At 39.9% G+C, this 11,970-nt stretch overlaps 1 protein-coding gene across 1 annotated transcript; it reads right to left on the bottom strand.

Moving 5' to 3' along the window:
- Positions 1-485: 485 nt before the first annotated feature.
- Positions 486-2,745, bottom strand: LOC131528432 (nucleolar protein 14-like). Its single transcript, XM_058757536.1, has 3 exons — positions 2,220-2,745; positions 1,372-1,502; positions 486-548 (listed from the first exon to the last, which is right to left on the bottom strand). The coding sequence occupies exons 1-3, from the start codon at positions 2,605-2,607 to the stop codon at positions 537-539; spliced, it is 531 nt and encodes a 176-aa protein (XP_058613519.1). The 5' UTR covers positions 2,608-2,745; the 3' UTR covers positions 486-536.
- Between the last annotated feature and the right edge of the window lie 9,225 nt (positions 2,746-11,970).

Below are 11,970 nucleotides of genomic sequence, written 5' to 3'. Positions count from 1 at the left end.
CAGACTCTTGCCCTCCTCGATCTCCTCCTGCACTTTATCGCTGGACGTGGCGATCTCGGCCTGCGCGGAGAACACGGCGCAGATGAAGGTGAGGACGGTGCCGCCCAGAGCCGTGTAGAAGGCCCAGCCCATGGAGCACAGGCCCAGCTGATAGGCCGAGGCGTCCGGGCCGCAGTAACCCTGCACTTTATCGCTGGACGTGGCGATCTCGGCCTGTGCGGAGAACACGGCGCAGATGAAGGTGAGGACGGTGCCGCCCAGAGCCGTGTAGAAGGCCCAGCCCATGGAGCACAGGCCCAGCTGATAGGCCGAGGCGTCCGGGCCGCAGTAAGCCTGCACTTTATCGCTGGACGTGGCGATCTCGGCCTGCGCGGAGAACACGGCGCAGATGAAGGTGAGGACGGTGCCGCCCAGAGCCGTGTAGAAGGCCCAGCCCATGGAGCACAGGCCCAGCTGATAGGCCGAGGCGTCCGGGCCGCAGTAAGCCTGCACTTTATCTGAACCCCAGCCGGCGGGATACAGCATCAGCCCCAGGATCAGGAACAGACCTGCAGACACACACACAGGTGAACACACGGCTGGAGCACAGACAGAGACACACAACCTCACAAACAAGACTGAGCATCATGAGATGAGACGTGGGTCTCTGTGTGTAACAGAGGTGACCCCTGAATTAGGGCTGCTCGACTACGACAAAAAAATCTAAATCACGATTATTTTGGTCAATATTATAATTATGAGTGGGCCATATGACCAAAACTTTATTTAAAGATAGTGATTAATATGTGACCCTGCAGCACAAAAGCAGTCATAAGCAGCACAGCTATATTTGTAGCAATAGCCAACAATACATTGTATGGCTCAAAATTATACATTTTTCTTTTATGCCAAAAATCATTAGGATATTAAGTAAAGATCATGTTCCATGAAGATATTTTGTACATTTCCTACCGTAAATATATCAAAACTTCATTTTTGATTAGTAATATGCATTGCTAAGAACTTCATTTGGACAACTTTAAAGGAGATTTTCTCAATATTTAGATTTTTTTGCACCCTCAGATTCCAGATTTTCAAATATTGTCCGATCCTAACAAACCATACATCAATGGAAAGATTATTTATTCAGCTTTCAAATGATGTATAAATCTCAATTTCGAAAAATTCACATTTAAGACTGGTTTTGTCGTCCAGGGTCACATATTTAAAAAATGATTAAAATGCAACAAAATAACTAAAACTTACTAAAATACAAAAAATGTAAAAAAAAAGAATAGTAATTGTAAAAATAAAAAAAAATTAAAAATCAAACAATGAATAAACACTGTAAGAGCGAGTGAATGAAGGGTCTGGTCCGTGTCTCTCTCTGACCTGTAGTTTGGCTTTGTTTCCTGCGGCCAGACTGGGATGATTACACTTGACCGTTCTGTCCAGTATGAGGCGCTGCTGCTCTGATCCGTGATCCTGCAGGAGCGACTTCAGACTGCTGTAACTGTCTGGAGCTGAGACACACACACACACACACACACACACACACACACTCGTAAGCTCATCTAGACTTCCACTGCATCTCCTAAACCAGGGGTCGGCAAGTTAGTTTGACATCGGGGCAAAAAAACTTTTCGCCACTAGATGGCGGCCAGAAAATAGTAAAAGGATAATTTAAGAAATGAATTGCTGAAAAATGCAACTAGAATTGCCTGTGACAGACTGTTAGTGTCTTCTGTAACTGATAGTGAGCTGTTACTCTGTGTTAAATCCTGTAGGAGGACAGTCATTAACAAAAAGCCACATTTGTGGCGGCGTCCAGGTTTTACACTGGATAAATTAATAAAGCAAAGCAGTGGCACGTATCTTCATTCACCAACTTGCAACACAGATCGCCTTGCTGAAACACATACATGTGGGAGATGCGGAATGGATAAAACTAACTAAAAAATTAAAGAGGACTTGAATAAGCCCATTAATGGCATGTTTGAGTCATGCTCTTAACAAACTGTGTTTTATTTCCTCTTTCCATATCGTGAATAATAATGTGTATCATTTCAGCTTGCTCGTCACACAATGGAGTCTAACTTATTGTAGTAATTATTTGATGTAGCCGACTTTTACACTCCTGACCTCTGACCCCTAAACAAACTTGTCTTCAGGACAGATTCATTCAGACATGCATTAACAGCAGGTCAGGTGAGTTCATGCCGATCATGTGACTGTGTTACCTGTGAAGGTGTATGGCAGTTCTGCTCTGGCTGCTTCCTGTGCAGCTTTCTTCTGCTCCTCAATCTCCGCCGGAGGCCCTTCAGCACCGACCTGCTCTTCCTCAGCGCCCTGACCCTCCTCATCCTCACTGCCCTCATCAGACTGCAGGTCACCGTGATCATCATCCTCATCCTCCTCCTCTTCTTCTTCTTCTTCACCCTCATCAGCATCATCTTCAGCAACAGCATTATCATTATCATCCTCATCCTCTCCTCGCTCTTCATCACCATCATCATCCTCATCCTCTCCTCGCTCTTCATCACCATCATCATCCTCTTTCTCTTCCTCCTCTTCCTCAATGTTCCATTTACCATCCTGCAGACAGAGAATCATGTGTCTGTTACTCATTTACATACATGAACATTTAAATCATAAATGGTGGAAATGACACCAAATACAAGCTCTACATATTCAGTTTTTGCAACAACGACGTCAACATTTTTGTGCATCAATATTTATATTTTTACAGTCAAGTCACGTGTATTTCTGTAATGCTTCATAAAATACAGATGGTTTCAAAGCAGCTTCACAGTGATAAACAGGAAAATAACCATCAATGTTGTAAAATTAATTATGAAAGTCGGTCAAATTCATTTTTGAACAGTACTTTCATTACATTTTTTTTTTAATTAAATTTTAATATTTAAAATGTACAAAGTGAATAATAAAAAGCAAATAAGTGAATAAAATAATACATTAAATTGACAGCTAAATATAGTGGTAATAGTGAATGAGCAGGTTGTGACCCTGCAGCACAAAAGCAGTCATAAGCAGCACAGCTATATTTGTAGAAATAGCCAACAATACATTGTATGGGTCAAAATTATACATTTCTCTTTTATGCCAAAAATCATTAGGATATTAAGTAAAGATCATGTTCCATGAAGATATTTAGTAAATTTCCTACCGTAAATATATCAAAACTTACTATTGACTATTGACGATTGACTATTGATAAGGGATGATCATTCATGTTTAAACGCATCACCTGACAGCAGGCCCTTTTCTTCAGAGTCACTGTCGCTGTCAATCACATCCGTCATCTTCTCCATCTCCGCCAGAGACCGGCCGTAATGGGTCAGCTCCTCTTCCTCATTCAGATTATACATGTCCGTGCTGTCGTGAGTGCGCTGCACACACACACACACACACACATCAGTGATGATCAGTAAAGCTGCAGTACATGTTACAGATATTGTGTTACATGTTACAGATTGTTACAGCTGTCACTATAGTTATTGTCAGGGATGAATGTGATGCGTCACCTGTCTCTCCAGCGTGAATCTCTGCAGGATCTTCTCCTCAGGTGTGATTTTACTGTCATATTCACCGAAGCGTTTGTCGATGAACTTGTTGTTTTTGTCTTTCATTCTGAACTCCTTCAGGAGAGTCTCCTTCCTCTGAGCAATCAAACACACACTCCATCTGAGACTTATTCGATATACACCACCAGTCAAACAATGTTTCTGAACAGTAAGATTTTTTATGTTTTTTAAAGAACTCTCTTCTGCTCACCAAGCCTGCATTTATTGTATCCGAAGTACAGCAAAAACAGTAAAATGTTTGTATTATTTAAAATATCTGCGGGGATTCGGCTGGGACCCGGGCGTGGCACAGGGGCTCTACGGCGGCCCCTGGAACACAGTCTGGAAACTTGATGTATATCTGACACATAATTGCACATATTCATATGAAACTCGGCACACATATAGATCTCATTGAGCTGAACAACGTTCTCGCTGCAAATCATAGGCTTCGCTATTACACTTTTTGAAATAAGTTACAAAAAATAGAAATTTTTTCACGATATTCTCATTTTTTGAGATGCATATATATATATATATATATTATTTCATTTAACGTTTATTTTAGTTCAAGTAACATAAAAGGTAAAACTTTATTTTAAGGTGTCCTTGTTACACTTTCATGTACTCACTATTATAATAACAATAAATTATGCATAATTACATGCAAGTAACCCTAATCTTAACCCTAACCATAAATAGTAACTTATTAATATTACTCAGTACTTAAATGTATAATTACACTGTAACAAGGACACCTTACAAATAAAGTGTACAGTAAAAATGTTTTTTATTGGTTTTGGTTCATGATAATTACGCTGCTCTACAGTTTCTTTCAAGACAGCAGATAAACAGCACAAAAGTCATGATTTCCTTTATTTTTTATCCCGTGGTGGAAACAGGCTTCGCTGCTTAATGAAAGAATATCTGTTTTAATGAATAAAAATTGATTGTGACAATAAAATACAGCTAATTACGTTTCCACATCTTTTATTTTGGAAAATTAACCTCCAGTTGAGCAGCAGCAGGGGTCGCACTGATCTCTGTGTGTGTGTGTGTGTGTGTGTGTGTGTGTGTGTGTGTGTGTGTGTGTGTGTGTGTGTGTGTGTGTGTGTGTGTGTGTGTGTGTGTGTGTGTGTGAGAGAGAGAGAGAGTGTGTGTGTGTGTGTGTGAGAGAGAGAGAGAGAGAGTGTGTGTGTGTGTGTGAGAGAGATTAATTAATTATTAATATTAATTAATTAATTATTTGGGTCTGACGATCTCAGCCTCTGGACGGCTCAATACTGCAATCAAAGATCTGACGGATAAGGCACGCAGGGCTTTTTACAGTGTAAGACGACCCCTGTTCAGATTCAACCCACCCATTAAACTGTGGCTGAAAATCTTCGATAGCATCATCAAACCCATTCTCCTCTATGGATGTGAAATCTGGGGCCCCAAATTTAAATTAAACTATGAATCATGGGACAAAAACCCTGTTGAAATTTTCCACCTTGAATTCTGCAAAAGCATCCTGGGAATTCACAGAAACGCCCCGAATCTCGGCTGCAGGGCAGAACTGGGCAGATTCCCTCTGCTCTCTGAGATCCAGAAGAGAGCAGCGAAGTTCTGGATCCATCTTTCAGACGCGCCGACAGATAGCTGCCACCACAGTGCTTTCACTTATCGACAGAAACACCCAGAGACTGACCCCTTTCACTATTTAGTGGAAAAACATCAACTCAATTCCACAATTCAGTTAAAGAATTCAAAAATTAAAGAAACAGAAAAAATAACCCAGGAAGAATACTTTCATGATTGGCAGCGAAAAGTAACTCAAGTAAAGAAATTAATTTACTTCCACAGAATAAAATCTGATTATAAATTAGCGCCATACCTGAGCAGTATTAAAGAGTATGGTCAGAGAAAGCTGCTGACGAAGTATCGTCTGAGTGAACACAGTGTGTGTGGAGACGGGCCGACACAAGCAGAGCTGGAGAGCCAGAGAGCTGCGACTGTGTTCTCACTGCACTGAGAGACTCGTAGAGGACGAGCTGCACTTCCTCACGGAGTGCAGCAAATATAAACACATCAGAGATGCCTATTTCAAACAAATAGCTCTAGTTTCACCTGAATTTAACCATAAAAGCAACTTAGACAAACTCTGTTATATTCTGGGAGAAAAGGAAAAGTGTATCCACCTGGCAGCGCAGTATGTGTCCTCCTGCCATCAAATGAGGGACAAAGGCTGATCCCCCCTTTCCATTTATAACTGCTCTCTGTATTCATTTAATCATTTATTTATTTTTTAATTATTCATTTTTTTTTTTTTTTTTTTTACCTACATGTATAATATGGACATATGTGTTTCCTCATGATTTTATTGATCTGTAAAATATATGTATTGCTTTGGCAACATTGTGATGCTACACAGTCATGCCAATAAAGCTAATTTGAATTGAATTGAATTGAATTGAATTGAATTGAATTGAGAGAGAGAGTGTGTGTGTGTGTGTGTGTGTGTGTGTGTGTGTGAGAGAGAGAGAGAGTGTGTGTGTGTGTGTGTGTGTGTGTGAGAGAGAGAGAGTGTGTGTGTGTGTGTGTGTGTGTGTGAGAGAGAGAGAGAGTGTGTGTGTGAGTGTGAGCGAGAGAGAGTGTGTGTGTGTGTGTGTGAGAGAGAGAGAGAGAGTGTGTGAGTGTGTGTGTGTGAGAGAGAGAGAGAGAGAGAGTGTGTGTGTGTGTGTGTGTGTGTGTGTGTGTGTGAGAGAGAGAGTGTGTGTGTGTGTGTGTGTGTGTGTGTGTGTGAGAGAGAGAGAGTGTGTGTGTGTGTGTGTGTAAGAGAGAGGTTTAAAACATCTTTATTTTATCCGTTTTCATTTTTCATTCCAATATTCCATTCAAAATTCTACAAAAAACATTAAAAAAAACAAAAAACAACACCAACCAACACAATCCAATCGATACAAAAATCAACCCTTTCATTAAATCTTTAAAACCAACATTTCATCCTGCCCAACCTCACACAAAAAACTCCCCACAGACCATATTGCAGAAAAATCTATAATATTATTAACTAATTTAAAATAAGCAAACTCTATTTTTATTCGAGCAGCCACCATCCCCTTCAGAACTCTTTCTGCATCAACTGAACCAATACCCAATGTCCTGTTTTTCCGAGTCCTCCAAATTGCCAACTTGGCTGAGCCCAAAAGATAATTTAACAAAACCACTTTCCTTCGTTCACTGACTTTGTACTTTGGACCACTAATAAAAACTTGATAGGAAAATTCCTCACCCACGCTTTCAAAACAAACCTCTAAAAAAATAAAAAAGACCTCTTAGCCTCCCACACTGGATAAACAAATGTTCAACCGTTTCCTCCACCCCACAAAAAAGACATTCCCTCCCTACTTCTGGATTCAGGTGCGCCACGTGTCTGTTTGTTGCTATTATACCATACATCAGTCTCCACTGTAAATCTGCTGTACGTTTCTCAATAGGAGGCTTGTACAGAGATCTCCAGCAACCCCTGAAGTCTGGCCCAAACACTTCTGGCCACCTCCATGTTTTAACTCTTTTCAACACAGTTTGATGTGACACTTTAACACACACAATGTACAGTGCCTTTTTACCAATGTCTTGAAATAATCCCAACTCTGGAGTTTTAAAGGACAAAAAAGTATCTTCATCACCCTGAATTGTCTTTGCGGCAGAGACTCGTATGGATGGAAAACTGTAGCTCCATCCCTCCGAAAGAGATTCTAGTGCTTCTCTGCAGGCTCCAGGCAGTGCTGTACGTATCTCCGCTAACATCTGATCCAAGAGACGTAAAGAACGTATTCCTGTCTTGTGCTGAATTGAAACTGCCGTCCTCCACCCACTACCATCTCTTAGATGTTCGATCTTTGTACATCCAGCTCTGACCAGACAAGTCCTCACACTGCTTGAAGACAACATTTTTGTTTGCATCAAAGGGTTATGAAATAAAGGTTCTCCCATAATCCAGTCCTGTGGTCGCAAAATGTCTCTAGTCACAGAAAAAGTCACATTCCACACTTTTAACATGGATTGGTAAAATGAAGTCAGATGATTCAAATCCAGTTCATTCACTTTCAGTAAAAACAGCTGCTTGTCATATCCCAGATTTGACGTTCTCCTTAACAGAGCGCATGCCACATTTGTCCACTCCACGTCCTCCTCATATAACAGTCTCTGTGCTGCCTGTAATCGAAAAGTACGAATCCTGCTTCTTATGTCAATCAGACTTTGTCCCCCCTCATGAGTTGGAAGATATAAAGCTGACGCTGGAATCCAGTGCTGTCCTGACCAAAAAAACTCCACCAGTTTTCTCTGGATACTTTTGACAATGTCATCTGGTGGCTCTAATACGTTCAGTCTATGCCATAATCTGGAGGCAGCCAGGTTATTTGTAACCAAAACTCTACCCCTGTAGGATAGCTCTGGCAATAGCCATTTCCATTTAGACAACTTGGCAGCCACCTTCTCCAGCAAACCCTCCCAGTTCTTTCTTCTATAACTTTCTACTCCTAAAAACACTCCAAGAATTTTGATTCCTTCTCTTCCCCAATGCAATCCCCCAGGAAGTGGAGGTGGCCCACCATTTTCCCACCGACCCACAATAAACCCGTTACTTTTTCCCCAGTTGACTTTGCTTGACGCTTTCTCATAAACATCCAAACTCTTACATAGTATTTGCACATCTTCTTGTCTGGTAACAAAAACAGTTACATCATCTGCATAAGCCGACAAAAAACATCTTGAATCCCGCGGGTCACCTGGAACCATAAAACCCTTTAATTCATTTCTTAATTTGCATAAAAAGGGCTCAATTGCTAGGCTATAAAGTTGCCCTGAGAGAGGACACCCCTGTCGAATACCTCTTTTTACAGGCAATGGATAAGTCAAACCATTCCCCATCTTAAGCATTATTGAAGCCCCTTTATACAACAAACGTATCCATGAAATAAAAACATTCCCAAACGCAAAAGATTCTAAGACTTTAAAAATGTACTCATGACCTACCCGGTCAAAAGCCTTCTCCTGATCAATAGATAAAAAGCCCACATTACAATTTTCAATAATAGACACATCAATAACATCTCTGATTAAAAACAGATTGTCCATGATTGTGCGACCCGGAATACAATATGTTTGCTCCCTTTTGACCACAACATGTAAATATTTTTTTAACCTATTGGCTAAAACTTTAGCCAATATTTTATAGTCTGAGCACATCAAAGACACAGGGCGCCAATTTTTTAATAAACCAAGATCTCCATTTTTTGGTATAAGAGAGATCACAGCCCTCTGACAGCTAGTTGGTAACATGCCTTTTTCAAAACATTCACAACAAACTTCATAAAAATCTTCACCTAAAACAGTCCAGAAAGTCTTATAAAATTCAGCAGGTAAACCATCTATTCCTGGTGCACGCCCATTGGAAAGTTGCTGAACTGCATCTGAAAGTTCATTCAAATGAATCATGGTATCAAGCTTTTCCTTATCCCCAGGTAGCAACTTTGGTAGTCCTTGTAACAATTGCGCCATATTCTCAGAGTCACAGTCAGTGTGTCCATACAAATCCGCATAAAAGTCCATTGCCATTTTCCTCATTTCCGTTGGATTTGATGTTAATGATCCATTTTCCTTACGCAGATGAAGTATACGCTTTTGTTGTGCAACTTTCTTCTCCAGATTAAAAAAAAAGGAAGTGGGAGAGTCAATGTCCTTAATAGAAGAAATTCTGGCTCTAATTAGAGCGCCCTTCGCTCTTTCCTCTAAGATAGATCTTAATTCAAATTTCTTACTTTTTAAATCACTGGATACACCCAAACCATTTACATCCATCTCACTTTCCATACCTTTAATTTCCTTTTCCAACTGCTCAATTTTTTTCTTTACACACACAGTAGTGTTGTAGGAAAAATTCTGACAAAAAACCTTTATCTGTGTTTTCCCCACCTCCCACCATTGTGCAATTTTTTCAAAATTACCTTTACTCATTTTCCACATTTTCCAAAAATCACAAAATTTTTCACAGAAAAACCTATCCTGCAGCAACTTAGTATTAAAATGCCAATGAAACCTGGGACGTTCTGAAGTAGTAATATTAAAATCTATGGTCACAATATGATGATCAGAAAAGCCATTAGGGAAAATATTAGCATTGGATACTCTATTCATAGTTGCTTTACTTACATATATTCTGTCTAGTCTTGCTCCAGTTACATTGGAATCTAATATTTTTACCCATGTATACTGTCTAATTATCTTATTCATATTCCTCCATACATCCACTAACTCAAACTCCTTAATAATATTAAGAAGAGCATTACTAGACAGTGGATGAGATTCCTCCCTGTTCCTATCCAAAAGAAAGTTTGTAGTGCAATTCCAATCACCACCCATTATTATACACAAATCATTGTCACATTTTCTTAATACACCCTGCAACTTTCGAAATAGTTCCACACGATCCGATCCATTGTTCGGAGCATAAACATTTATAAAAAGAAACTTTGACTCATTAATTTCTCCTGTGACCATTAGAACTCTACCCTTTTCTATTTCTTCAGTTAACAAAATTTTCAAGTTCAAATTCTTTGAAAAAAGAATAGCTACCCCAGCACTCATGTTTGAGCCATGACTAAAAGCACTCTCACCCTCCCACCATCTACGCCACTCTACTTCATTTTTACAATCTGTATGTGTTTCTTGCAAAAAAGAGACATTTACATTCTTAATATTTATAAATTCTTCTACCATTGCTCTCTTACTCCTGTCTCTCCCCCCATTAATATTTAAAGAGGCTACTCTTATCATCTCCATAGAATATATTAAGAGATAGAAAAGAGAGACAGAAAGAAATAAAGAGTACAGTAAAGTCACCCTGAGTGATGTGTAAAACATAGATTCAATTTATCTGGTTTTACGTTTTGTAGGGATTTTACCCTTTCGCAATTTTGCAAGAAACTTTTTTAAACGAAACCTTTTTCTCTGACTGAGTCCATCTTCTCCAACTTTCCTCTGCCAATAAAGAACAGAAGTCTCAAACCTCTTTAGATCAGAAAAATAGTTATGCACATCAACAGATTTTCCAAAGGTTTCATCCAAAAATGTGTTTATTTCATCCAGTAAATAAACCTGCTCACAGCTTATTTGTGAAACGTCTGACACATCTGAGAAATCCGACAATACGCTATCCTCATTATCATCATCCTCATCCATTTCCTCGTCAACCGTTTCTGATTGCATCTTCTTGATCAAAGATACTGTTCTTCCTCTTTCCAAAACATCACCTTTCAAACCGTTTGCATCATCATTCGTGTGGCCTATTCCCTCCGAGCTCTCCACGGCCTCAACCTGCTCAGACACCTGTACCACAGTGCTTCTCTCATCACAAACAACAGTAACATCAGTTCCAACCTCAACTTTATTCATTTTTTCCTGGTTTGTCTCACTACCCAAACTTTCCTCGGCACTATTTTCATTATTAAGGGGCAAAATCTTTGTTATCCCTTCCTTCAAATTTGAATCCGCATTCTGATCTTTATTAATCACCATTGCTGCTTCGCTTAATGCAACACTCTCTTGTACCTCATTTTGCTTACTCTCAACTGAAGTATTACTAGGGCCTGCTTCATTCTCAGATTCAACTCTATGAGGACACAACAACCGAACATGTCCAATACACCCGCAATCAAAACACCGCATCTCTCCCGTATCTTGCCCTCAAAAACACAGCGGAAAGAGATATTCAGCGTAGGTGCATTTAAAAACATGTATACCTGTCGCCTAAACGACAATACGTGTTTTAAAGCGGCATGTTTACACCCAAGTGGAACCGTTCTAATTCCACTGGCAAGTTTTCCATAACGAGAAAGCTCTCGCTCAATGTCGGCATCAGGAATAAAAGTTGGAACATTAGAAACAGTTACCTTCGTCGTAATTGAAACTAGAGGTTGAACAGAAACAAAAGTACCACTTACCGAAATCCCACTCTCGATCAAACTATGAACAAGATTTTCTTCCTTCAAAAATACCACTACAGCCTTGTTCATCCACGACGCCGAAATGATATTGTCGTGCCCCACGCGCTCTGCCACATCCAGTAACACGTCTTCTTTGGGTCACATACCTAATCCCATGCCGAAGCGATAGGGCTGACGCCTGCACACTCGTGTGAGACGCCATCCCTACCTCCGACACGAGACAACTCTACTTAAAAATTTTTTTTTTTTTTTTTTTTTTTTTTTTTTTTTTTTTTTTTTTTTTTTTTTTTTTTGAAAAGAAATGGTGAAAATTTTTTTTTGAAAATACCTCTCACCTAGATCACCCTCCCATGCATTCCCTTCCCAATTCCCAGCATGCATCAGAGAGAGAGAGAGAGAGAGTGTGTGTGTGTGTG

The sequence above is a fragment of the Onychostoma macrolepis genome, chromosome 21 (genome assembly GCF_012432095.1).
Source record: "Onychostoma macrolepis isolate SWU-2019 chromosome 21, ASM1243209v1, whole genome shotgun sequence".
Lineage (NCBI taxonomy): Eukaryota > Metazoa > Chordata > Actinopteri > Cypriniformes > Cyprinidae > Onychostoma > Onychostoma macrolepis.
This window is presented reverse-complemented; position numbering and strand designations above follow the sequence as displayed.

Excerpts from the sequence above, each read along its gene's own strand:
- LOC131528432 (XM_058757536.1), bottom strand. The coding sequence starts at position 2,607 with ATGAGTAACAGACACATGATTCTCTGTCTGCAGGATGGTAAATGGAAC. Across the intron at positions 1,503-2,219 it reads ACTGCCATACACCTTCACAG|CTCCAGACAGTTACAGCAGT; the intron begins GTAACACAGTCA and ends TGTGTGTCTCAG.